Here is a 24,422-nt window from a genome sequence, read left to right as displayed (position 1 = left end):
ACTTGTTTGTGTCTCCACGAACATGATTGAAGGGGATTGAGTTGAGAGTCTCAGATATACAAGGCTAAACTATATAACCTTTTATCCGGTAATTATTTACTCACAGCGGTGGACGACATGATAGGGCTAGAGCCTCATAACTGCTGCTCCAATTCATATTGCTGCTGTATTCAATCCTATCCAGATTTCCGGTATCATAGCTACCAAACCATTATGCTTTACTAGCTATACTTTGTGCAGTTGTCATTTATTTTCAACGGTGGCGGGCCGAAAATCAGCACACAGTCTGTATCTAACCGTTCCAGGTTAACAAAATGGTAACCTATTGTCGAGTTGTTCTGAGAACAGGTCCACGCCGCGTGATACTCAAGTTTAATTGAGTTATATAACCTGCCTAAGTTTTCAGTTGTTGCTCCCTCCTTTTAAGGCAAACCTAATGGAACTCCACTTTTCAAATTGGTTTACAGCATTGTTACTTAGTGGGATGGAAAGCAAAAGGCAAACAAAAGCGACCCTTGAGCATACAAACTGTTATTTTTTCTTGTTCCCTGGTCAAAAAGGCCACAAAAGTGGCTCCAGCACTACTTTAAGGTGCTGTAAACCTTCAATAATACTGCTCCAATCTACATATCAAAAAGCCTGAGAACGCACTTTTAAAACACAACTCCGGACATAACTATATCCAGAAACTGTTAGATGTATGTGAATCAAAGTGCATCTAACGGTTCCGGACACGTTTGTGTCCGGAGTTGTGTTTTAAAGGCGTGTTTGTAGCATTGCTCTTTACATATACCTCCCCCTTAACCTATTTTTTTCCCTTCTGCTTTTGCCTTTCCTTCGCTTGCACTGCTCCTTCCCCGGCTATTTCTGCTGCTGCTTCGTCGCAAATTGCTCTATAAATTAACCAACTGGGGCATGTTCCTCTCTTTCATCCCTTGAACAAACTACTTTTCTTTTTCTTCATTTTTTTCCTCTCAAGATAGGAAGCAGTCCTCCTCCTCCTCCTCCTCTCTCTCTCTCTCTCTCTCTCTCTCTCTCTCTCTCTCTCTCTCTCTCTCCTGCCTGTGAATTAGGCAACGCCGTTTGGTTTTTGTAGGGAGAATCCAAGTTACAGTTCAGATAAATTCATTTAAGAAAGATGAAAAATAAAGCTGTAACAAGGCTGCTGAAGCAGATAGAGCAGGCGCTGGCGGCCATGGCCAAGGCCAAGGCCCTGGCACTGAACCTGAAAAGCAAAATCAGCGATATCAGGGCTCGGATGACGATATTCTCCCTGCTTTACTTGGACAAAAGATCACTGCTGGGATCCATCCGGCCTAACAAGCTCCGCGCCTTTCTCTCTCACCACCAGAAGCCGCAGCAGGAGCCATCCAATGGTGGTGAAGACCAGTACCAGATCAGTAACCAGGTTAACATGGTTCTCTCCAGCATTAGTAATATTGTTCAGGATGCTACGGTGGCCAACCACGTTAACACTGGGTATTTAGAGGAGGCGACGGTGGCTGCAAAGCAAGAGGATGAGGAGGAGGAGGATCTGCCACAATCATTGTTGGAGGAGTTGGAGTTTGAGGATCGTGATGTGGGAAAATCAGAGATAGAGATGGTGAGGGATTCCAAGGAAGTACTGGACGAGGGGGAGGATTCCAGGCTCGAGGACCGGATAGATGAGGTGGCCGAGCTGTTCATCTCCAGGTTCCACCACCAGATGAGGATGCAAAAGCAAGACTCTTTCAAGAGCTTATCAATGCATCCCCCACCTCTACCTAGCTAGAAAATTTCCAGAAACACACAAAAATGTATCAAACTTCATGAAATTCCATGCCCGCGGTTCCATGTTGTCATTAATTTCGTGATAGCTAGAACCCCCCCGAGGCCTTTAGTTCTTCTTGTGAGTCTGAGATTCTACAGTACTAATGAACCATTTCGGTATTATACCCATTGGCCATTGGTATGTATTCAACAGTACTAGTAGCTGCTGCTGCTGTTTTTTTTTTTTTTTTTGCGTGGTTCGAATCCTCTCTATCTCTACCCAATTTTCTAGGTGATAGTGTTTCGGTGCATTTTCCACCATTGGATTTCAGCCATTTCTCACCTGATCCGATGACTGAAAACGTACTAGGACACCGGTATAGGCAAATATGGATACAGGAGATTTGAGTGGCTCCTTTTATGGTGCAAAAGAACATACAAGGAGAAAGTTACAAAGAGGCAGAGTCCCGTTGGAACCCGATGCCTGCCATGGCTCTCCACTAAAACTTTGAAAGAGAAGTTGTGAGGACGACTCTTTTTTACGATTCGAATGGACACTTCCGGATCAGATTCAATGCCAACGTAACTCAGCTTCACTACCTGCTTGTGTTACTACCTTTGGGTGAAATGACACAGTTAAAACTTAAAACAAGGTTACAACTTTGAAAAGTTTGAAATTAAGAATTAGGAGAACCATAGTTATCTTTTGTCAAAGTAAATCGTTGTCTAGATTGGTATGTATTAACATATTTTTTTCGTATCTCACAAAATGTAGCAACAATTAAGTGATAACCCAACAACCGAAATTTTTTGCACCAGAAGGAGACGTAATACTATATTGATGGTTAGAAAAGATACATTAAAAGTGTGAAAACCCCAAACGAGAAAAGAGTTTCTTTTTATCTCTTTAAGGAAACAAACAAACAAGCGTGTCTTAAGGAAAAGAATTTTAAACTATTTTAGGGGAAATTACACTCACCTCGTCTAAGGATTCTAGCAATTTCATGGACCTCCCCTACTTTTACTAAAATTGCTTTGACCTACCCTTTCAGACTTGTCCCTTAACTCAATTAACAGATTTTGGTGTTTTACTCATTTTCCTTCTCACTTAAGTGACGACACATTAGTCTACATTGGTGAGCTTATAACACCTAAAACTTCTCCCTACAATCATTCTCTCTATCTCTCTCTCATTACTACCACTATCGCAGCTCATCATACCACTGCCCCTTATCTCCTCTCTCTCTCTCTCTACCAACTAACCAAAACCAACCTTCAGCCAACCTCCATTTATCTGCATGGTACAAACTATAAATTCAGTTGGATTAGAGAGATTGGTTCTTGGTCTTTCTACACATGGATTGACTAAGGGTAAAATGGAACTTTGGATAAAGTAATGTGCTGATTTCAGCAATTTCCGTTAATGTCATATAACGAAGAGGTTATTTTATATTTAAAAGCGAACCAAAATAGAGTGCCGCAAAATTTCAAAAAAAGTAAAGAAGGTGACTGTAATTTACCCTTGTTTTAACTTATAAAAGTAAAAGCATCCACAGCGATTTCCCACTTAAAACTATAGTAATAAGCCAAAGGTGTAAAATGGGCTCACATCAGCCTCTTTACTGGTGGTGGGGATCACTTGCCAAAATTTAGATTTTGTAACAGTATCTCTTTATCTCAAGCGAGCCCCAAATCACCAATTAAGGAATATTTTATTAATTTTCAATCTGGTACTTTTTGTCTCTTCCAACCCCTTTTCTTTCTGAATCCGAAAGGTATCTTACGAATTTTAAAACAGCCCTTACTGATATCAAACTGAACTAAATTTTTTTTTAAAAAAAAAATCATAAAAAAATATTTAAAGAATGACTTGCAGTTTGAATCATTTTTGTAAAATCCGTAGTGGGTTCCAAAAAAAAACATCAATTTATTGCCCATTTGTAGTGCCCCAAACAATATCCTTGACAAGAAATATTTAATTGAGTAGAGAGTTAGAGTAAACAATATTTTAAATGGGATAGCTTTCATATAGAGAGTCTGATGCAGTGGACATTTTAAAAGTGAGTAACTAAAGTAATAAAGTGAATTTTTAAGGTGTAATTTAGTCCAAAATTTAAAAAGTCTGATGCGAATGCTCTAAATGAACCTATTTGTAAATTGAAGAGAAGGGGGTACCCAATACTCCTCGGGTTTCCTGCAACCTCTAGTAGTTAAACACAGGGAGTTCTTATTATTATTAGGAATTAAAAAAACCCTTGTCCCAATTCACACAAATAAAATCTTGCAGTTTCAAATTGGTTTTAATGTAGCTACCTCGTCACTACCCACTAACAATTTGGACAAAAATTGAGCATAGGCTTGCTCATGTGAGCCTTTTTGAATTGTAAGGTTCTACGTTCCACCATTTTCCAGCCAAAACACACCGCTAATTAATCTTCATAATTTTGTCCAAGCAGAAGCACCATCGTTTATTAGCAAGTTTCAAAAAAACCCAACTCACTTTCTTTGTCCAATTTTAAAAAACTGAACGATATTGAAGAGAAATCTCGCACGAATCTTGAAGTCTTTAAATTTGACATGACAACTAAAGAGTATTACTACTTGCAACAAATTGCACCAAATTACCAATGAGGACAAGATGACTCGTAAGACAACAAGACGTATATAAAACCTTCAAATATGATCAAGAGCAAGGATGGGACAAGGGGTCTAGTGGCGGCGACTGCCACGACAAGAATTTTAGAAAATGCAATTATTATATGTAAAAAAAAAATTATGCCCAATTTATATAATCTCGCCACCACTAGATTTTTTTAGTTTCGCCATTAGTAGGGTAAAATCCTGATTCCGTCCTTGATCAAGAGAGATACCCATAGTCTCTCTCATCTTAACTGCCAACTCGGATTGACAGGGTGATTACATTGAAACCAGTTTAAAATCACAGGGCTTCAACTTACAAAATATTATTGTAGCTACCAAGGTCTCGTTCTGTTAAGAAAAATAAGCACTTCTATTTTAAATAAGTATTTTGATTCAAAAGTGATATATTATTAAAAAAAATGCCTGTCTCGTAAGGCAATAAATAAATAAAAAGTAATAACGGAATCAAAAGATAAACCAAGCTACAGGGACTAAAGGCGAAATTTACCACATACATTAATTATAAATATCCGACCCGCCAACCGCCAACGACCGCGAAGAAGTCACATCACGCGTGAACCACTTGCAGAAAATTTAAGCATATGCTTGCGTCCTCCTGCGTCTCTGTTTCTTCTCCACCCACGATCATCTCTCATCAGAATTTGACACTGAATTTTCCCGGATCGCAATCCGCGAGGTAATCAAACGGTTTTATTCTTCAATTCCTTTACTTCACATTCATGATCGGTTAAATGTTTGGTTGTATTTGCCTAACGGATTGGAACCCAGTGGATTTAGGATTGTTGAAGAAGGTTTGGATCGGTTTTTGTTGGTCCTGTTGTTCTGATCCTAGGGTTTCTACTATTATGTCTGATTAGTGTTTCTTGGGTTCATACATTAGCTCATTTTGAGAACCTGGGGCTTTTCCCCAAAAGTGCTCAAATGTGGATACTTCTAAAAAAATGGAGTAAAAGTCCTAATTTTTTAGTTATCCAATTTTTTTCGTCGAGATGAACCAACAATCTACAAAAGTTTGACGTTGCGAAAAAAATTTGAATAAGGACAAAACCAAAAAAAAAAAAAAAAAAACCCTAAACTAGGCCATTGCATGAATATCACCCTTTTTAGATTTTCTAATTCTTAACTTAACCTGGTCTTGATTTCTTATGTCGACATTGTCTATGTCTACTTGTTCTTTTTCTGGAAAAGGGTCTTGTTATCCAATTGTGGTCAGTTACTTGGCTGTGATGCCTTGTAAAAAATCTGCACTAATTTCTTATGTTGCTAAATTTTGACTCTTCACCAATGCTGTTAAACAATGTGGATGATGTCCATGCTTGATATAGATTTTCCTCGATTAATGTTATCTGTTTGCCTTGTTGTTCGTGGGGAATGCCTGTGCGATTAATAGTATCGTTTCAGTTTGTTTCTAGGCTAGATAATGCTGTTTCTTATATGATTGTAATCTTGGTTGTGTGTGTGTAGAAATGATATTTGTGTAGCAATCCCATAGAAATTGTGATAGTTTGAGTTATTTTTCACTATTATGCCCTTTTTTGTTCTGGCGGCTTTTAAATCGAATTTTTTCGTGGATAGGATAGGATGGCTATCTTTCCATACTGTGTTAAAATTGTCGTGTGTTAAGATTTTTGGAGCTCCAATGACTAGAAATAGGTGTCATCTTGATTCTCGTGGCAGGAATTGCATTTAATCAGTAATCTTATTCCAATTGCAGCTGACTTTCGTGGTTGTTCACTGTGTGAAGAAGCTACAAGTTGGGGTGCCCTGTTACATTATGAATAATGATACTCGGTATATGGACGAAGGTTCTAGCTCGACTTCATTAAGCAGCCAGCAAGATGTTGATGACCAGATGATTGCTGTAGTACTATCTGAAGAGTATGCTAAGTTAGATGGTGCAGTTGGTCGACGCCTATCCAACCTAGCACCAGTTGCGGTAAGATAAATGCCCAGTCAATCAGGTTATTAAGCTAAGGATTTCTTTAGACTGCAAAGTCTGGATGAACTTCAGACCTTAAGACATACAAAGCAGCTAGATTTTGAATTCTCTGACCTTTTTTCATCAACTATAGAGTGGCTGCGTGACAAGGTTGTCACAGATGCATTGCCTAGGAATGTTGATATGTAATCATGAACAAGTGTGTCTTATATATTCATGGGTAGAATTAAAATTAGCTCCCTGGGATTGTCGTGCCAAAAAATGGGTACTTCACTGTTTTAGGTGACCATGTAAAACAGAGAGATATCAGATTTTAGTGTGTGCTTCGGGCAACTTTTTCTTCCTTTTTTTTTTTGAATTAAAGGTTTTGGTTGGTATTCTTTTACTTTTTTGTTGAAAAAGAGTAAAACTCATAAGTGCAGCACTTGGAGGAAAAGGGGACACTCCACTACATTACCTGACAATGACATATTGGAGTAGAATAATAAGAACTACTGTGATGTCCCATTGGCAGAAGTCATAATATAGCAGAGAAGGGAAATAGCTTGGTGGCATTCATTTATGTAATACTATGACTGCTGACATAGTAATTGCCCATCCTTTTTGGGTGTCTGGATAGAAAAGAAAAGCATTTGTAAAATGAACATCTAGGTTTCTCATGCCCTTGTGCTTTCGTCACTTTGTCCATTTCTTACTTTTCATTAGAGACTGTTATACAGCTGGACGTGCGAAAGATTGAAGTTTTGGACTCAATGGCTTGGCTAAGAAATAGCCTTTTGTAGAGTTCTAGCAGAAAAAGCTATAGTTTGCTGTTTTGCCAGGACAATTAGTTAATTTTTTTGAGTGCTTAGAGCCCACTAGACTTCTCGTATTTTTTCACCAAGTTTTGTATACTGGAAAAGGATGCTGGATGAATGGAAGAGAGCTTAAAGGTTCATGCTGCAAAAGGTCAGATAAAGACTTCATCAGTCGCTAGCGAGTATTTGAAAAGTGGATGAGACTGTGGAACAGGACTTCTCATGTTTCATTGTACTGGCTGGTTCATTTGATGGACCAGATGGAAACAGAACTAAGTCTTTTTTTTTCGCTTGCCTGTGCACTAGTTCTTCCACGGGGTTATGGTTTTCTTTCTCAATTCCATTCATAGACTCCAGAGTGCAGAAATTAGGTATATAGACCATTACTTATGACCTATATATATATTCGGGGCGGTTCAAGGGACATCTAAAAAAACACCCCAAATCTCAATCCCATAGTTCCCAATCAAATTTTGATGATCCGAGCCGCTCAATGTGTGCAGAACGTGATTTTAATGGTACCCGCTAGAAATCGCAAAAAAAATGAATTTGGGTTATCCTTGGTATTTAAGTCCCCAAAAGGGAGCTGACATGGCAGAGAGAAATGAAATCAATATGAGAAGTTTTTTTTTTTTTTGTGGGGGGGGGGGGGGGGTTTGCGGGGGTAGGTAACTATAACAATATGAGAAGTTCAAATGTCTGGACTTAGATTGGCCTTTATTTCATGCTTCTTAATTAAATTAAAGTCAACAACAATTGCTACTTTTTTTACAGTATGTTAAATCAAAATATACTAACATTCAAGTCTACTCCTCGAGAAAGTTACTTTTTTGGTGTCATTGTTGACCAGCAAACACCCTCATTCTGATGTTCTAACCATTCATGAGTGTCGTAACATGTGGGCTTCTATGCTTCATCGTAATACCTGTTATGCGAACTGATTTCTTGTTAGCATTATGTAGGCATATTTGTCACAGAAAAGAATCATTCAAATCTCTTATTCAATGTACTTTCATCAAGTGTTAAATTCAATGAACTCTTACCTTATTTGTTTACTAAATTTTATAAAGCCTGTAATTTAAAATTTTCAGCATATTCCGCGAATAAATACTTTCATCCCCAATATAAATGATGCCAGTTTGGATCACCAACGGTTGCTGCAGAGGTATGTCTTTTTTCTTTTATTCGCACATGGCTATTGTAAAGCTTCTCTTTATGTCCAAGTTGGAGAGCCCTGACCTGAAGCAAAGCACTCATCCAAAAATGAAATTCTCTAGTACTAAATGCATTTCTTTTTGTTGAAAGTACGGATAGATGAAAGATAACTAAATTCGAAATATCATCAACTGAGCTCCAAACTTGTAGGATCTTGGATTTCTTTTTGTCTAGAAACAAATTTGGAGTGCAATGAATCTATGAATCTAGATGCATGATTCTAATGGCACAGTATGTAGGTCCCATTTTTGGCAAATTTTGAGTGGGTTTAGGATTTCTTACTGACTTCATTCAACGCAATTTTTTGCTCTTTGTTTTTGCATGAACCCTGGGTTTTACCATCCTAATGGTTCCAAAATATCAAAATTTTGATGTAATCTATGTTACAACTTACACTTTCACGGTCTTGAGTAGAACTCAAATTTCAAAAGCTAGCTCTAGAGGTGAGACTTGAGAGTTCCTTCGTGCTTATATACTACACATTGCCTTCATACGAATTGTACACAGAAGTTGTGGGGCTTAGCTTCACTCCTTCTTCAGGCGATAGGTGCTTAAATCTTCTTGGCTGTCTACTTTCTAATGGTGGTAGTCTCATCATCATTTTTTGAGTGCAAGGAGTTGTGGCCAGAGAGCCATAGATTGTTCGTTAGGCTTCAGTCTAGGCTTTGCGCCTTTACTCCATTTCTTGCACAAAGGTACTCAAATTCACTAGTGCAGGACTGAATCCCCAAACTTGTATACAAGGTGTCCATACTGTTAACTCCTAAAAAGTACATCAAATCATGATTCAACGTAGAATGTTATCACTTATGGCACGAGCGAAGGGGGAATCAATATAAGAGTTTAGTCCAAGAGTCTTTGAAAGCCCAGCGGAGATACCATGTTAAAGCCTTTGGAAGTCCAGTGATAGCTCTCATTCCATTTTTTTGCACCTAACTCAAAACCATTTGGCTATGATCCGATGAATGGAGAGACCGCTGAGGCTCACATGATAATTAACCAAATGGGACATGCTCCAAAACTATTGACATATGTTGTGCTTATTGTCATCATCGTCATCCTATCCTCGATCTTGAAATGAGGTACTACTAACTTGCCTTTATCACTTTTTCCAGGCTAAATGTTTATGGTTTGTACGAGGTGAAGGTCTCTGGGGATGGCAATTGTCAGGTTTGTTCAGTTATGAAGCAACTGTGTTATGTCTTGGAGATCTATTAATTTCTTCTTCCTTTTGCAGTTTCGTGCTCTTTCAGACCAGATGTATAAATCGCCTGAGTATCACAAGCATGTTCGAAAAGATGTTGTGAAACAGGTTGTTACGATTACCATTGTAAATAGCCAAATACTTTTTGATGGATGCATTTTGCGGGGTCAGAATAGCATTTGTGACCCTTATAATTGTCTTGCTTTATTTTCTAGCCCGGGAGCGACTAGAGTCCTTCCCAAATTTAATGGTAGTCTTTTAGTCAACATAAGGAACTTAGTACCTCTCAAGAAAGGAGTTTAAAAAGCAACCTTCAGGCTCTTGATCACAGCCACCATCATTCTAAGATTCATGAGTGACACCATTATAGCATGCTTCTACTTCATAAAAAAGACTGAAAAGAGGTACAGTGGACTCTTAAGTCTTGGTGGCCATGAAGAACCACCACCCACACACGTAAAATGTCTTGCTTGCTAGAAAGCGCCCTCAGTTTTGGAGGTACAGTTGCCAGTGCATTGCATGCTTAACCTAATTGTCTTGCTGATAAGTGATTTTTTATTCTCCAGCTTATGGACTACCGTTCTCTGTATGAAGGCCATGTCCCGATGAAGTATAAACGCTATTACAAGAAAATGTCTAAGTAGGGTACTTTCTTGAAATTCACTATGTCTGCTATTGGCTGCTTTGTACATGATGCTTCAGTAGTACTGAACTATTTTTCTGATGAAGTGTGTTTATAATTCCAATGTGATGCAGACATGGTGAATGGGGGGACCATGTTACCTTACAAGCAGCAGCTGATAAGGTATTGTATGCTTTGCAGCTATATTTATAATGCTGGTTCTGTCAGATCTCTTTTCATCAAGTCTCTTCATTTGATGTGCTTTGATAATCATTGGCTCTACGCGATCTTCATTTGCAATTTTCTTCTATTAGAAAATGATCGCTTCTATGTCTGGAAGAAATTCGAGAACATGTCTCAATCAAGCTTGTAGATAATTCTGATCATTGTGCAAGCACTGGTTAATATGTGGTTTTGCATATCCATGTTTATATCTTCCCTGGGATATGTTAGGGAGTAAAACATACTTGCATCATTTATTGGAGGAAATTCCAAGCAATGATTCCCTCAATGTTTCCTTATGAAATTCATGTATCTTGTGGGAGCAAGACTGTTGGCTTGTGACCTTGAAGCCACCGCGACGTTCTGATGGCTGGTTATCATCAATTGAATTTTCAAAACTACTGGAGGTCGATGTTGCTTGTATTTAAAGACTCACAAAACGAAATAAACATGGATGAAAGTAGTTCAGTCGAGGATAATGCAACGCAAAGATTGATTATGTGGTTGTACTCAACTCTTGTATTTTCAGAAAGACAATACGTGTAGTGAACAGAGTAAATGCATTTGTAAGGAGGGTAGTGGCTGGAGTAGCTGCTGCTCTCAGTCTAGTTGGGTCTCTTCACTTTGGACCCTGGATATTACTACTAATGCTGCACACTGGTTATATCAGTGCCTTGGTTACTCATTGCATAGGTGGCTTATATTTATCCCAGGACGGAAGTAAATTACTGAAGTTTGGAAGCATTGGCGTGAGGCTGGTGTTGTTTTTGAATTTCCCCTTCTAAGTTTCAACACTCTGGTTGTTCTGGTGGCATTGAGGCTGATAAGATGTGCCCGTGAACTGAATATTATATACTTTTGTTTTAGTTGTGATTAGAGAGTAATACTTCAGTATGCTTATTTAAGGAGTAAGATGTGCCCGCCTGCCCGGGCCTCCTAGAAATTTTTGTCTGGCAATTATGGTTATAACTTGACTTCTAAGCTAACTGAAGATTACCCAGTAGGGTAATACTATCCGTGCTGTCATCAAATTGAGCCATGATTTGTCAGGTTAGAAGCAACAAAATTAACTTTGTGAAACTAATCGAAAATGCACTTTCTAATCGACCACAACACAGGAGGATCTCTCTCTCTCTCTCTCTCTCTCTCTCTCTCTCTCTCTCTCTCTCATGTTGTTGCTATATCTGTCTGGGGATTGTAAGAGTTTATTGCAGGTGAACCAGTTCAGTCTTGTTGTGTGTGCAGCGGCATAGTGCCATAAGTTTGTTCTTGCACACAACATGAGAGAAAGAGAATCAAATGCTCTGTTCGTCCGTTCTGTATTTTGTGATTCTGTTTGCCTACTAAATCATTGTGCTTGAGCATCATTGCATCAAACAATTAATCCAATGCTACTACTTTGTTTCTGTTTCTTGGGTGTCTGCAGTTTGCTGCAAAGATATGCCTTCTGACTTCATTCAGAGATACTTGTTTCATTGAAATTGTTCCACAATATCAGGCTCCTAAACGAGGTACGGTACAAATTTTGGTTACTATTCAGTATTAGGTTCACTGAGTTGTCAGTAGTATGCTTAAAAAAACTCTTCTCTCTCTCTCTCTCTCTCTCTCTCTCTCTCTCTCTTCATGATGCAGAGCTGTGGCTAAGTTTTTGGTCTGAGGTGCATTACAATTCACTCTATGAACTTCAAGGTTCGTTTTTTGTTTTGGTAAATTCTGTTTGATAACCTGGGCTCCTCAAATTGAGAAAGAGGAGTTTGTTTTGTAACTCATGGAAATGATTGTTTCCCATCGTGCAGATGCTCCCATACAACATAAGCCGAGGAAGAAACACTGGTTGTTTTAGAGGGAAAATGTTTGCTATGGTTTCTATGCCATGTATATTCTGCAGAAATTTTACAATCCAGTATACCTTTGGTACATACATTGCACACTCCGTCACATTTAGTACGATTTCCACTGTGATGATACCGAAGCAATCAACACTATTGGTTTATTCTTTTACGACAGAAATTGATTATTATGTTGTATGACATATGTCAAACTTTTGGATTGTATCCAATCCAATGTAAATAAAAGTACATTGCTCTCCTTTTGGCTGGTTATCGGAAAACATCATGACTTAAACACTTGCATCGAGTAAACTCGGTCTGATTTTGGTTGAAGTAAGGCTCTGGTTGCGAAGTTTTCAAAGAAGTACGTAAAACAGCATGCTCTGCTCCAAGCAAGCCCCCAACACCGACAGCCATTACCACCGACACAATGATAGTGCTAATTCCCAAAAAGGGGTTGCGTGTGTCTCGTTCCATCCACAACCACCATGAAAGAAAAAAAACCTGTACCATGGATCTCATCGGCAATGAAAATCTGAAGGTGTGTAGGTGTAGGAACGGACACGGTGAGACCTCCAGTTATTTGGCAACTGCAAGGACAAAAACAAGAACACAACCATAAGGTCCATAACGAGAAAATAACTGAAAAGGATTAGATGAAACACCGAGTTCATTGCAGCTGTTGACGTGTTGTGACGACTCCACATGAACCTCACTTCGGCAAAAAGAAACACAACATACTCCTGCAAGGATTTTAGAAGCCTCAGATCTTGGTTAAAAATGATGAACAAGGGACAGAGCATAAACTACATCTCTATTGAAAAGTCATGAGCCTAGCAAACCTTACGAAACCGGCAATGAGGGAAAGGCGGGGTAGTCCCAAATCCGATCAAGTCATCAACCCAAAGATTCCCCAAAAGCAACTCCAACCAAGAGCCCATAAACCCAAGGTTCCAGGCTATAAAAACATGATAAGAATAAGCAACGCATCAATATACGTCCGTGACAATGTATACTCAGAGTATTCCATGAGCCAGAAGGTGAACAAAGCTTCAAAGATCCGTTATTTAGAACTTCAAAGATAATAGCACTGATTTGGCTGACACTATCCCGGCACAAATGGACATTACACAACTACCTCTTAAAGATGGGTACAAAGATCTCTGGTATCCAATGCGGAATTCCACTGTTTGCCCTTGGGCAAAATTACACCAATGCCCTAAAACCACACTATTGGGAGCACCTGGACTTCGAGCTGGAATCCACAGATGGACTCTGTTCTTGTGGACATCCAAACTTGGCAAATCAAGAGTCAAAACAAGGTACTATTCCAACTTTACTGATTCTACGAAAGAATAAGCCATCAGCTAAATACTCAATTTCAGATATGAGCAGCATTCAGTGTGATTTTAGAATTTTAAGATCTTTAGAGCACCATGAAAAGTGACATACATCCAATCCACATTGGCATCATGTTGCTTCAAACTAATAGTTTAAGGATACAAATTACTTCTTGTTATGAAATGGCAGAACCCTACCCGATATATCTCTTTGTTTCGACAGTTAAATTCCCTTGGTGAGTCACAAGTAATTACCGGTTGAATTATCAACTAACCATCTTCCATAGCCACCATTCCTTTCAAATGCTAACGGAGGATGTCTCATGGCAAGAATGAATCATCTGGATGTAGCTCTAATATTCAAATAACAATTCCAAACCCAATTAGGTTCTTCATCACACGCCACGCGGTTGTAATGATACTGAAATATGCTTCACCAGACCAAATGAAAGGCTTTAAAAAAATATAAAACAGAACTCTAATGCTACATGATTTCAGTAAGCTATCCAAAAAAATAAAAGAGAATAACTGAATAATGTAACTAATCCCAATAGGATATAACATTTGCTTCTCATTTCCAACTAATAATTAACACATAACAATAGTTACAGCAACTGATTCGTATGAGAAGATGATGATAAGTTGATAACAAAACAGTGGCTTAATGATGCAGATAATCGGGACCATAAGTAACGAAGTTTCCTTTCCCGGCATCCAGAAGATTGCCACTAACTCTCCTTGGTGTAAACGAAAGCAGCCAAAAGTTCCCAGGATATGACGCAGGAGCTTATGTTCAACTGTCACTGTCTTTTCTACACTAAAAGATTGAGAAGTAAACAAAGAAATAATCCATGTACCACGTAACTACGAGAACAGATTTGCATCCAAAACAGGAAACGAAATTAATCTTACAATGAAAACTTACAGTTGGAATCTGCATATGACTTTCTCCACTCTGCCACTAGATTTAAACTAGGGTTCCAGATTTAAGGACAGTGACAAAGATCTTTAATTGAAAGACAACAAAGGAAACCACCATAAGGTTTTTGTCATAGAGCACACAATAGAGCATAGCTCAAATATACATGTCTTAAAATTCTGGTTTTTGACAACTGCAAAACTCGTTAGTTGACCTAATGGATACAAAAAAAACAAATGTTAATATTCCGAAGTATCAAAAAAACAAAGCAGTCTAAATGTTACACTTTTAAGCAATAGCTAAGGCTACAAGAATCAAAGCATTTCCAACAGACCAGCTAAATGGGCTATTAGCATTCCGCAAATTACTCATAAATGGCTCTTCTTCACGAGAAAATGAAAATAAAACAAAGAATTTCTGTAGGACACAAGTACTTTCACTAAATAATATTACCTAAAAAGAAACAGCAATCAGACAGTAATTTAGAGCTATCAACTTATTCTTACAACCAATTTGTTCTTCTTTCCAGCTGATAACAGGAGAATTTTCCCGTCTACAATGTCCTCAGCTTCAACCTTCTTGCCCTCGCTATCGACTCTGCTGTTATTAAGATATAACCCCCCTTGCTTCAACAGGCGACGGGCAGCCGATTTGGTGTCGAGAAGACCAGTCGAAACCGAAAGATCAACAAGAGAAAGGTCCAAGACTTCGTGGTAAGGCATAGAGCAGGACGGTACATCCCCTGCAAGCCTCTCAATGGTCTCCCAGTCTAATCTAGTCTCAGCTCCAGGCCTCAGGGCCTCAGTAGCCTTGAGTGCCTCCTGCAAACCTTCTTCCCCATGGACGAATAGAGTAACTTCCTCTGCCAGCCTCTTTTGCGCCGTATTAGGCACATAATCCGGTCTCTTCATTTCCCTCTCCAGTTCCGCTATCTCCTCCAAGCTCAAGAACGTCAAAGTCTTTAGGAATCTGCTTACATCCGCATCCGGAACGGAAAAGAAATGCTGATAGAACTTGTAGGGAGACAGCAATGAGGGGGAGAGCCAGATAGCACCCTCTTCTGATTTTCCAAACTTGGTCCCATCACTCTTCAACAACAGGGGGAAAGTGAGCCCGTAGGCTCCATCAGCTTGCAAAATCTTGCGAATTAGGTCAGTGCCGGCTGTTATATTACCCCACTGATCACTGCCGCCAATCTGGACGTTAACGCCTTCCTTTTCGAACAGGTACACGAAGTCATAGCCCTGAAGAAGCTGGTAGGTAAACTCAGTGAAACTCATCCCTTGCTCCGACTCCACCCTCCGCCTTACGCTCTCCTTCGACAGCATCGTCCCCACCCTCGCATATCTCCCCACTTGCTTGAGGAAATCCAATAACCTAAAGTCCTTCCACCAATCATAATTGTCGAGGACCACGAAAGAACCTTCTGTATAGGGTTAGTTTAAGAGTTAGTTCAGTTTGGGAGCGAGTGACTTTTAATTTTAAGTTTGATAGCAGAGGCAGTTAGTTTATTGTTAAGTTTCGCATTCTCATTGTATGATCTCAAATCAAAGTAAATGAAAAATAGAAGTGCCTCCCTCCCTCACTCTCACTCACTTTCATGGGGGAGAATCAACTTGTTTGCAACACTGAAAAGTGGTTAGAAATGATGAAGGAAAACGAGAAATGACACCCAAAAAATAGGCTTTTAGAGCAAGTCCACCCATTGATCCTAAAATCACTCTGCCGGAGCCATTTTTTGGTTTGCTAGAGTGTCAAAAAGTCAAAAAATAGCAATGCTGTTGTGGCGGTTTGGTGCTATTCTGACACAATCTCAAATCTAGACCATTGGCAATGCAAATAAAATGGCTTGAATGATGTGGGAGAAATGGCAGTAGCCACCTTGGGTGCCAAATTTGCCATTTTTAGGCATCAACAAATGGAAATGGGTGGAATTGGAATTTGCCATTTTTTTGTGTTGACCTTGCTTTTGAAGAAACGAGGTTTGACCAAGGTGGACTTGGAATTTGCTGAACAAGGTGATCGCTAAATTGTGGCTTTGGCACCCTAAATGGTAATTGCAAATGGGTGGGGCTTGCTCTTGTTCGTCCATTTTTTGTTTCTCACCAAATTGGCCCCCACTATTTCAACGTTCGTTTTGATTTGAGAAACCAATCTTTACTCTCTCTTTTCTCTCCCTAACTTACAATCAAAAAAGTTGCAGAACTGATGAACTCTTTACCTTCAGTGGCATTTTGACCGAGAATCCGGCGAACGGTATAGGCAATGCCGGCGGCATTCTTCTCTAGGGTTAAAGCATCAAGCTCGGGCCTCTCCAGGCTCTTTCCGGACGGATCACCGACCCGGCCGGTGGCGCCGCCCACCAAAGCAACGGCCTTGTGACCGCACCGGAGGAACCACGAAAGCACAACAATACCAAGAAGGTTCCCCAGGTGCAAGCTCTCCGCGGTCGGGTCGAAGCCGCAGTAAACCCTAAGGGGAGGGAGGTTCGGATCGGAGCAAGCGGACTTGAGGTTGTCGCTGGTTAGGGATTCGAGTAAGCCCCTTTGCTCGAGGATTTCGACCACGTTGATACGGCGTCGGAGAAGGGATTCTTTTCCCGGTTCGTGGATGGGTAGGGTTTCGTTAACGGAAGAAGAAGAAGAAGATGATGACGACGATGAAAAGGGACGAAGGCGGCGAGTGTGGGGGAGTAGGAGAGTGGGTAGGTTTGTGAGGAAGGAGGGAGAGGAGAGAGAAAGGAGGAGTCTTTGGTTGTGGAAGAAGCAATGGCAGCCATGGAAGACGGTTCTTGAAGCCGCAGCCGCCATTGTTTTCCCCTTATCCGCTCTCTGTGTTTTGGGTATTGTCCTCTTCTTTGGCCTCCTACTCTTTGAACTTTGGAACTCGACTGTACACAAGCCAAATTGAGTCGAATATTTTTTAGTTTAAATTTAATATATTTTTTAATCCATCCTAGAGTTGGAGCTCGGGTTTGGTTTGTTTAGAGGGAAGAATCAGACTTGAACGAGTCAACAAGCTTCACCGAGTTCAACTTCGAACAAATTACGAGTCAAGCTTTGAATGATTCACGAACGGTTAGGGTCCAGTACAAAGAATGAAGAATCACGGGGAGTTTGCAATAGATTTTTCCTAGATTGTAGTAAATTTTAAATTATTAATTTGCTTTATATTCTGGATTTCAGATTCTAGAGAAAACTATGAACAATGTTTGCTATAGTTTTGGATTTAAGATTAAATGATACATAATCTGAAGAGGAGTATGTGTTGTAAAAGTTGCAAAATAAGCTTATTTGTTGTGAATTAGTCTATTTTGTCCTTGATCAATGGATAATTTTTTTTTGAAAGTGATCAATGGATAATTGTTAAAATGGAAAGGAATTTTTTCTTCTTTAAATTGATCACAACTCCTCAAAATCTATAAAAGCATTTGAGGAGTAGTTTTCCAAAAGTGCTAAAAGTAGTATAAGTGTTAAAAAGCACTTTTTAAAAACACCGTTGTTGTTTCCCAAAATGCTACAAATTGTAGATTTTTTTTTAGTGGAGGTAAAAAGAAAGCCGAAAAGGGTGGGGGTTTTTTAGAAACAAATGGGCTTTTTGCTATACAAATTATGCTTGAGCTAAATTTGGAAAACTCCCCTAAGCCGTAGCTTCTAAAAAATCAGCTTTTGTTCCTTAAAATTCTGAGAGCAGATTATGATATTCTAGCTAAATGTACTACTTAAATTTAAAGATATTTATGTTTTGTTCCCCCCCCACGCCCCCCCCCAAAAAAAAAAAAAAAACCATAACCATCCAGTCTTATCTTAATGGAAAATTCCCAATTGTACATCTTTAAGTAATCAAGTTTTGTGTACATAAATTTTAGTATTAGGCATTATTCGCAGTTCGACGAGGAACTTTTTCAGATATTAGTACTATCTTTTGAAAAAGATGGCATCTTGATCTTCAGCCATTTACATATATTATTATTTTTTGGTAAAACTACAGCCATTTATATATGCATCTATTCTATAGAAAAGAAGAAACAGAGGTTTGCGTGCAAGTAGTAATACTGTACTAATACATAGTCTTAATTTAACATAACAGCAAATAAAGAGCTTAAAGTAGGCTTCCTTTTAAACTACTGCAGCAGCTATACAACCAAGAATATGGAATTTTGAATCATCTTTGCTGTCATTGCAAAGACCACAAAGAGAATTGGAAGACCGAACAGAAGAAAAGTGTCCAACAAAGAAAGAAAGATTGTTCTTCCACATCCGAATGCATGTATTGACTTTTATCTATCTAAGATTGTTCTTCCACATCCGAATGCATGTACTGACTTTTATCTATCTAATAAGTTCTTTTTTTTATGCCAAAAAAAAAAAAAAAAAAGGTACTATTAGAAGAATATCTTGAGCAGAGAAGTAAAATTCATTCCTACTCTCATTTGAATGCATGTATTGACTTTTATCTATCTAAGATTGTTCTTCCACATCCGAATGCATGTATTGACTTTTATCTATCTAATAAGTTCTTTTTTTGATGCCCAAAAAAAAAAAAAAGCACTATTAGAAGAATATCTTGAGCAGAGAAGTAAAATTCATTCCTACTCTCATTTGACAACGGAGCCTTTTTGTTTTTTTTGTTTTTTTTTGTAGTTTTTTTCCGGTAGGCATCCATGTGTGAAACATCAATGGGATAATCATGTCAATCGGATATGGATAAGAGCTCAGTCGAGTCATGTTTTGTCTTCATACAAACAACCAATCCATTTCTCTCAAGGAAAACACGATTTATCTAAGAGAATAAATTCTACACGGCGGGTCCGTGTAGAAGCAAATTTCCCCCTACCAAATAAAAAACAAACCAGCTTTACCCCTAACCATCCAATCAAACCATGTTTGGGTATTGATTAATATGCAAACCATCACGATTAACCAATACCCAACCATGGTTTAGTTGGATGGTTAGGTATAAAGCTGGTTGCCCCACTTATGGGGTGAGTTTGGCTTGTGTTTATTATGTAGGGGAAAACTTAATTCTACACGGACCCTCCATGTAAAATTTATTTTATTTATCCAAACGCACAATAATGTCCAATCAGCCTCTCTTTTTTACATATATATAATCTACCTATCGAGCCATACAAAATGAACAATTCAAACATTTGATTCCGTTATGAGAGGATTCTCACCCAAGAGACCACTGGGATAATACAATGTAGCTCCAGAAGTCTTTCCCTTTAAATACTAAAAGTCTTTTCCTTTAACTAATCATGTCAACATACAGACGATCACTAGTTTATCATTATGTACACCAATATTGAAATGCTATTACACATAAACTGAGTCAAATCGATACGAGTATGGGGTACTGGGTTCAAAATTCGGTGCAACCCACAACCCCGCACTGACATTTCACCCGGAGCTGCAACAATCATATCAAAGGTACGAACAAAACAGGCCATGTTCCATGAGACCGAGACGTGTGGTAAAATTGCACGCAAATCAAGGCCTATGATTGTTGCTGTAACATTTATAGCCTAGTGGGTCACTATTAGTCTTATGGTCACGCTTGGGGCTTCCACGAAAAAAGGCAAAGAACATTTGTGAACGTTCAAAGAAGGGCAAAATTGCGTACTTTCGCTTACAGAGAAAGCTGTCTCCCTATATTCTCCTTGCTTTGAACAATATCAAAAGCAACACACTTGTCCTAAAAGCAAAGGCCATTAAACACCCTCCAGAAGAATTTCAAGTCTGACCCGCCTCCTAGGCTATTTTATAATTGCGTTTTCTGGAGTATATATACGGGCAAACAAACAAACGAGTAGCTGCAAAAGTTCTCTCTCTCCCTCTCTACCTCTCTTTGTGCGTTCTGCTCTTTCTAGTTTCTACTTCGTGCCTTTTTCACTTCTGCTAGAGATCAGAATCAAGATACATGGCCAAGGAAGTGGACTTAAAGGTTGCCCACTCTGATAATTCCACTTTCTCAGCTCCTCTATCTTTCCATGTCTTTTCTTTATGCAACTTTTCTCATGTGCTAGTCTGAAACCAAACTATTCCCTCTGTTCCAGAAGATTGAATTGAAAGTTACGGTCGATTGTTGTGATGGGTGTAAGAAGAAAGTTAAAAAGGTACTACGAAGCATTGAAGGTAATCAAATCAGAGCCGTACTTCTTTCAACTTTCAAGTCCACTTATTTCCATCATAAGATCCCTCTCCTCTGGTTAATTTGTCATACATTTGCGAATATCAGGGGTTTACAAGACAGAAATTGACCCAGTGCAGCCCAAAGTGACGGTTGTCGGGAACGTGGAGCCACAGACTTTGATAAAGAAATTACTAACACTTGGAAAACAAGCAGAGATATGGAGACACGAGAACCAGAATGCGGCAAAAGAGAAGAAAGAAGTAGAAGCCGTGATAGCAAGAGAGCAAGACAGAGAAAAATCAAAACCTGAGAGCGAGCAGGCAAAATGCTTCGACATAAGCGCCACTGCTGCTAATAAGATCAAAGAGAGTGCATATGTCGAGGAGGGAGGCATCAACAAATCATCCAAGAGGGATCAGAAGGATAAAAACTGCAAGTCCAAAACCTCTAGCCCTGAAGACATCAAAATAGAAAAAACTCTTCCCGCTCAGCAAGAAGTAACTTGCATGATACATCCAAGCATGTCGTATGATAAGGGTAAAGTCAGGACCGACGCACATTATTGCTACATGGTTGAACCTTACACAATCGCCTTACCCTATTATGCAGTACATCCATATCAAGTGCCTACTCTCTCTCCACCGTGCTGCAGACAGGATCACAGCTACTATGGAGGGCCAGTGTGTCAACTATCAGTCCAGATGCCGGTAGCAAAGGCTGGTGACTACTTCAGTGATGAGAATACCACTGGATGTGATGTGATGTGAGCATTCAAAAGAAAAGAATCGCGAAAGGAATGCTTTCTTCCTGTGAACTTCTAACTATGACTGAATGCCTGGTTTAAGGATGAATCAGCAAGCCTTTTTGTAGTCCACTACTAAATGAGATTTTTGTTTCTTCTTCCTTCTATGTAAACGAAAGCAGCAATTATGAAGAAAGACTATCGGTAATTTTCCTCACGAAGACTTAATCTATTAACATTTAACATTTCTCACAATGATCAACAAGGTGAAACCAAACAGCTGCAGCATCCCCAATTTATCAGAAGATAGCAAAAGACGATATCCATGGAGAACTCTCGGAGGCTAGAGACCCTGCTTAGAACTAGACAAGCAACTTATAATCCTTGATAAGCTCTTTCTAATACTTTTTTATGACAGATATACCTTCGTACAAAGGCCAGCACAACCCAATACATCCTTAAATCACTAGCATGCTTTAGTAAAGATCACTCTAACTATGCATCTCCGACAATCAGTTAACAACGCACAAGTATCATCGTCACCAAAACAGAAAGAGAAGTAACAGTTGAACAGTATAAATTGAACGTTTTTCTCAAAGAGTTGAGTTAAAAGGACCATCAATTGCGGTGTATCAAGTGCCACAGAGGTGCTAAACCAAATCCTTCTTCCCATAATCTAAAAATTAAAAAAAGAAGAAGATACAAACAGTCACAATCATACCCTCAGTATCTGAAGTTTGGTTGAGAAGGCAATCGCAACCCAATCAGGCTGGGACGAAGACCACTGCAACTGCTCGATTTCAGCCCCAGCTGTATATGCCAGTATCGGATCCAATCCGCCCTCTATCGGCTGCCCCATGGATGACAAGTCCCATATCAGCGCCTGAGAGTCGTCCCCAGCAGTGCATATGTGGCAGGAGCTGTGTGGAGCCCAGGCAATGGCATTGACGCTAGCCTGGTGCCTCTGCAGTTCCACCACAGGTAGCGTTGGGAATCGTATATCGAGCACCACCACCTTGGCGCTGTCCATGATGATGGTGGCCATATATCTGATAGGAAAGGACACATAATTTCAATTTAGGTTAACAAATGTATATGCACTACAAAAACTTGTGACAAACATCTACTGTGGGGCAAGCCCTCGGTCACATTATCACTCAGAAGCACTCACCGCTCCCACTCTCAATTCCCTCTCTACACTTTCACTCTCAATCTTCACTCAAACACTTCCGCTCTCGAACCTCCCTCTCACAAATTTTAGTAACTTGGTATGTTTACCAAAGGAGTTTTCCCACTTTCGCTCATATCATCATATGACTTAGAGCTGACCTGTCTAATTTGAAATAAACTGAGAAACTTCGGGCAAGCCCCAGGTCACGTAATCCTTCGGTTCCCACCCCGATCTCGCAAATTTTACTAAACTTAAGATGTTTTCAATAGGCGCTTCCACACCCTCGCTCCAAATTTCGCTCACACACACATTACGTGACTTAGGCGAGCCCTTAGTCAAATAATCCTTCAGTAGTGTTCTCCACTCTCACTCTAAATCCTCACTCAGCACTTTGGGATATTTTAGAAAGACTGCTTTCCGCTCGCGCATGCGCAATTTGTAACTTAGGGCGAGCCAACATAATTTCAAAACATCTTGAACAAATTCTGCTATAATAACAACATTATAATTTTAGCAAAACTCCGTATACCTGGGGTCCTGCTTGTTCCAACCCAAGCGCACCAACGGCGTATCGGGCTCTGAACTCTCGTAAATAATCGTTGAATGCTCCTTATCACGGAGATCAAAAACCCTAACCGACCCATCCGCCGAAACCGACGCAAAAACCCCAACCCCACCCCATGCAATGTCATAAACCTCCTTATCATGAGCAATCAGCTGCGTATCCACAGTCTCCCTCTCGATGTCCCAAATCGTACACGTCGAGTCGATGCTCGACGTCCCGATCCGCTTCGGCTCCGCCTCGTTCCAATCGAACGACGTCAGAGGCCCGCAATACTCGCTGTTCCGGTTGTTGTTCAGTATGCTCTTCATTTCCACACCACCGGAGGCGGCGTCGGTGTCGTCGGAGATGCGCCAGATGCGGAGGAAGTCGCTGGAGGTGGCAAGGAGGTCGGGTTTTTGGCATTCTTTGTCGGGGATGAAGATGACCTTGGTGGGAGGGTAGGGGTGCTCGAAGGAGAGGTTGTGGTCGGGTCGGATCTCGCCGTTGGAGTCGTCGAGCTGGACGATCTCGACCCGGTTGGAGTACTGCTCGAGGAGGCTGGCGATGGCGAGGCGGTACTTCTTGTCGCGACGGACGCTCCAGTTCATGGCGTATACATGCCACGGGGCCTCGTACGTGTAGATCTCCGACCGGCGCTGTTGCTCGTCGGAGTTGCCGTCTTGGTTCGGATCGCTGCTCGCCCCCATCGTCAATTCCCCTCTCTCTCGCTCTCTCTCTCTCTGATTTGTGTCCAGAAATGTTATCGCTGGGTTCGGGTAAACCCTAGTCAACTTTACCAATTCCGGAAGTCCCCGTGGCTTGAGACAAGATTCCCATGATTTGAGCTGTCCTAGACCGGACGCAAATAAAGTGGAGTACAGTTGGTCTCCCTTATATACTCTTAGGTTCCGTTCAGTTATCAGGAAAGTACAGAAAATGATGGAGAAATCAACTTTTCCATGATTTTTGTAGTGTTCAGTTGGCAGGAAAGTAATAGGAAACATGTTTTTAAGTTTTCCTGTAGGAATTACTTTTCTGCAAAAGTGATCCTGCAAAAAACACAGGATTTTGCGTCGCGGGAAAAGAAAAATGAGTGAACACTCACAAAATTTTTCCGAAAGTTTCTTTTTCCTGACAAATGAACAACTAAACCTTAATTATTCTTGCAAAATTCTTTTGTCAAATGAACACTCACAGGAAAATAATTTACTTTTTCTTTTACTTCACCTCACTTCACTTTTTCTGGGAACCAATTTCCCACACAACTTTCTCGACAACTGAACGGAGCCTTATACGCATAGGTAGAATTCGATCCCCGTAAACCTTCTCCCTT

At 39.9% G+C, this 24,422-nt stretch overlaps 6 protein-coding genes across 13 annotated transcripts; 3 read left to right on the top strand and 3 right to left on the bottom strand.

Annotated features, from left to right (window-relative positions):
• Nucleotides 1-833: 833 nt before the first annotated feature.
• LOC131298423 (uncharacterized) lies at nt 834-2,080 on the top strand. The gene has a single exon (XM_058323879.1). The coding sequence runs from the start codon at nt 1,139-1,141 to the stop codon at nt 1,769-1,771; it is 633 nt and encodes a 210-aa protein (XP_058179862.1). The 5' UTR covers nt 834-1,138; the 3' UTR covers nt 1,772-2,080.
• Nucleotides 2,081-4,921: 2,841 nt separating this feature from the next.
• On the top strand, nt 4,922-12,497 carry LOC131298416 (OVARIAN TUMOR DOMAIN-containing deubiquitinating enzyme 12). Of its 3 annotated transcripts, none has more exons than XM_058323866.1 (10): nt 4,922-5,086; nt 6,155-6,346; nt 8,238-8,311; nt 9,477-9,531; nt 9,599-9,673; nt 10,132-10,205; nt 10,322-10,370; nt 11,836-11,920; nt 12,042-12,098; nt 12,206-12,497. In XM_058323866.1, the coding sequence occupies exons 2-10, from the start codon at nt 6,185-6,187 to the stop codon at nt 12,250-12,252; spliced, it is 678 nt and encodes a 225-aa protein (XP_058179849.1). In that variant the 5' UTR covers nt 4,922-5,086; nt 6,155-6,184; the 3' UTR covers nt 12,253-12,497. The 3 variants fall into 3 exon arrangements, with proteins under 3 accessions (XP_058179849.1, XP_058179848.1, XP_058179850.1); XM_058323865.1 differs by having other exon boundaries at nt 6,125-6,346; XM_058323867.1 differs by having other exon boundaries at nt 6,088-6,346.
• Nucleotides 12,205-14,208, bottom strand: LOC131298417 (uncharacterized). Its single transcript, XM_058323868.1, has 2 exons — nt 13,081-14,208; nt 12,205-12,981 (listed from the first exon to the last, which is right to left on the bottom strand). Exons 1-2 carry the CDS (start codon nt 13,177-13,179, stop codon nt 12,757-12,759), a joined length of 324 nt encoding a protein of 107 aa, XP_058179851.1. The 5' UTR covers nt 13,180-14,208; the 3' UTR covers nt 12,205-12,756.
• A 611-nt stretch (nt 14,209-14,819) lies between these two features.
• On the bottom strand, nt 14,820-17,400 carry LOC131298415 (tyrosine--tRNA ligase, chloroplastic/mitochondrial). Its single transcript, XM_058323864.1, has 2 exons — nt 16,719-17,400; nt 14,820-15,923 (listed from the first exon to the last, which is right to left on the bottom strand). The coding sequence occupies exons 1-2, from the start codon at nt 17,305-17,307 to the stop codon at nt 14,989-14,991; spliced, it is 1,524 nt and encodes a 507-aa protein (XP_058179847.1). The 5' UTR covers nt 17,308-17,400; the 3' UTR covers nt 14,820-14,988.
• Nucleotides 17,401-19,626: 2,226 nt separating this feature from the next.
• On the bottom strand, nt 19,627-23,950 carry LOC131298412 (WD repeat-containing protein LWD1). 5 transcript variants are annotated; one of them, XR_009190508.1, is made up of 4 exons: nt 23,075-23,949; nt 22,096-22,423; nt 20,939-21,085; nt 19,627-19,909 (listed from the first exon to the last, which is right to left on the bottom strand). XR_009190508.1 is itself a non-coding variant. In XM_058323858.1 (3 exons), exons 1-3 carry the CDS (start codon nt 23,794-23,796, stop codon nt 20,538-20,540), a joined length of 1,059 nt encoding a protein of 352 aa, XP_058179841.1. In that variant the 5' UTR covers nt 23,797-23,949; the 3' UTR covers nt 20,395-20,537. The 5 variants fall into 5 exon arrangements, 4 of the variants coding, with proteins under 4 accessions (XP_058179841.1, XP_058179842.1, XP_058179840.1 ...); XM_058323858.1 differs by lacking the exons at nt 19,627-19,909; nt 20,939-21,085 and adding an exon at nt 20,395-20,546; XM_058323859.1 differs by lacking the exon at nt 19,627-19,909 and having other exon boundaries at nt 20,631-21,085.
• LOC131298414 (heavy metal-associated isoprenylated plant protein 35-like) lies at nt 20,299-21,584 on the top strand. Of its 2 annotated transcripts, none has more exons than XM_058323861.1 (3): nt 20,299-20,443; nt 20,556-20,634; nt 20,738-21,584. In XM_058323861.1, exons 1-3 carry the CDS (start codon nt 20,420-20,422, stop codon nt 21,397-21,399), a joined length of 765 nt encoding a protein of 254 aa, XP_058179844.1. In that variant the 5' UTR covers nt 20,299-20,419; the 3' UTR covers nt 21,400-21,584. The 2 variants fall into 2 exon arrangements, with proteins under 2 accessions (XP_058179844.1, XP_058179845.1); XM_058323862.1 differs by having other exon boundaries at nt 20,315-20,443; nt 20,559-20,634.
• Nucleotides 23,951-24,422: the final 472 nt, after the last annotated feature.

This window comes from Rhododendron vialii, chromosome 8a (assembly GCF_030253575.1).
Source record: "Rhododendron vialii isolate Sample 1 chromosome 8a, ASM3025357v1".
NCBI classification, from domain to species: domain Eukaryota; kingdom Viridiplantae; phylum Streptophyta; class Magnoliopsida; order Ericales; family Ericaceae; genus Rhododendron; species Rhododendron vialii.
The sequence above is the reverse complement of the archived record's forward strand: the minus strand, read 5'-3'. Positions and strand labels throughout refer to the sequence as shown.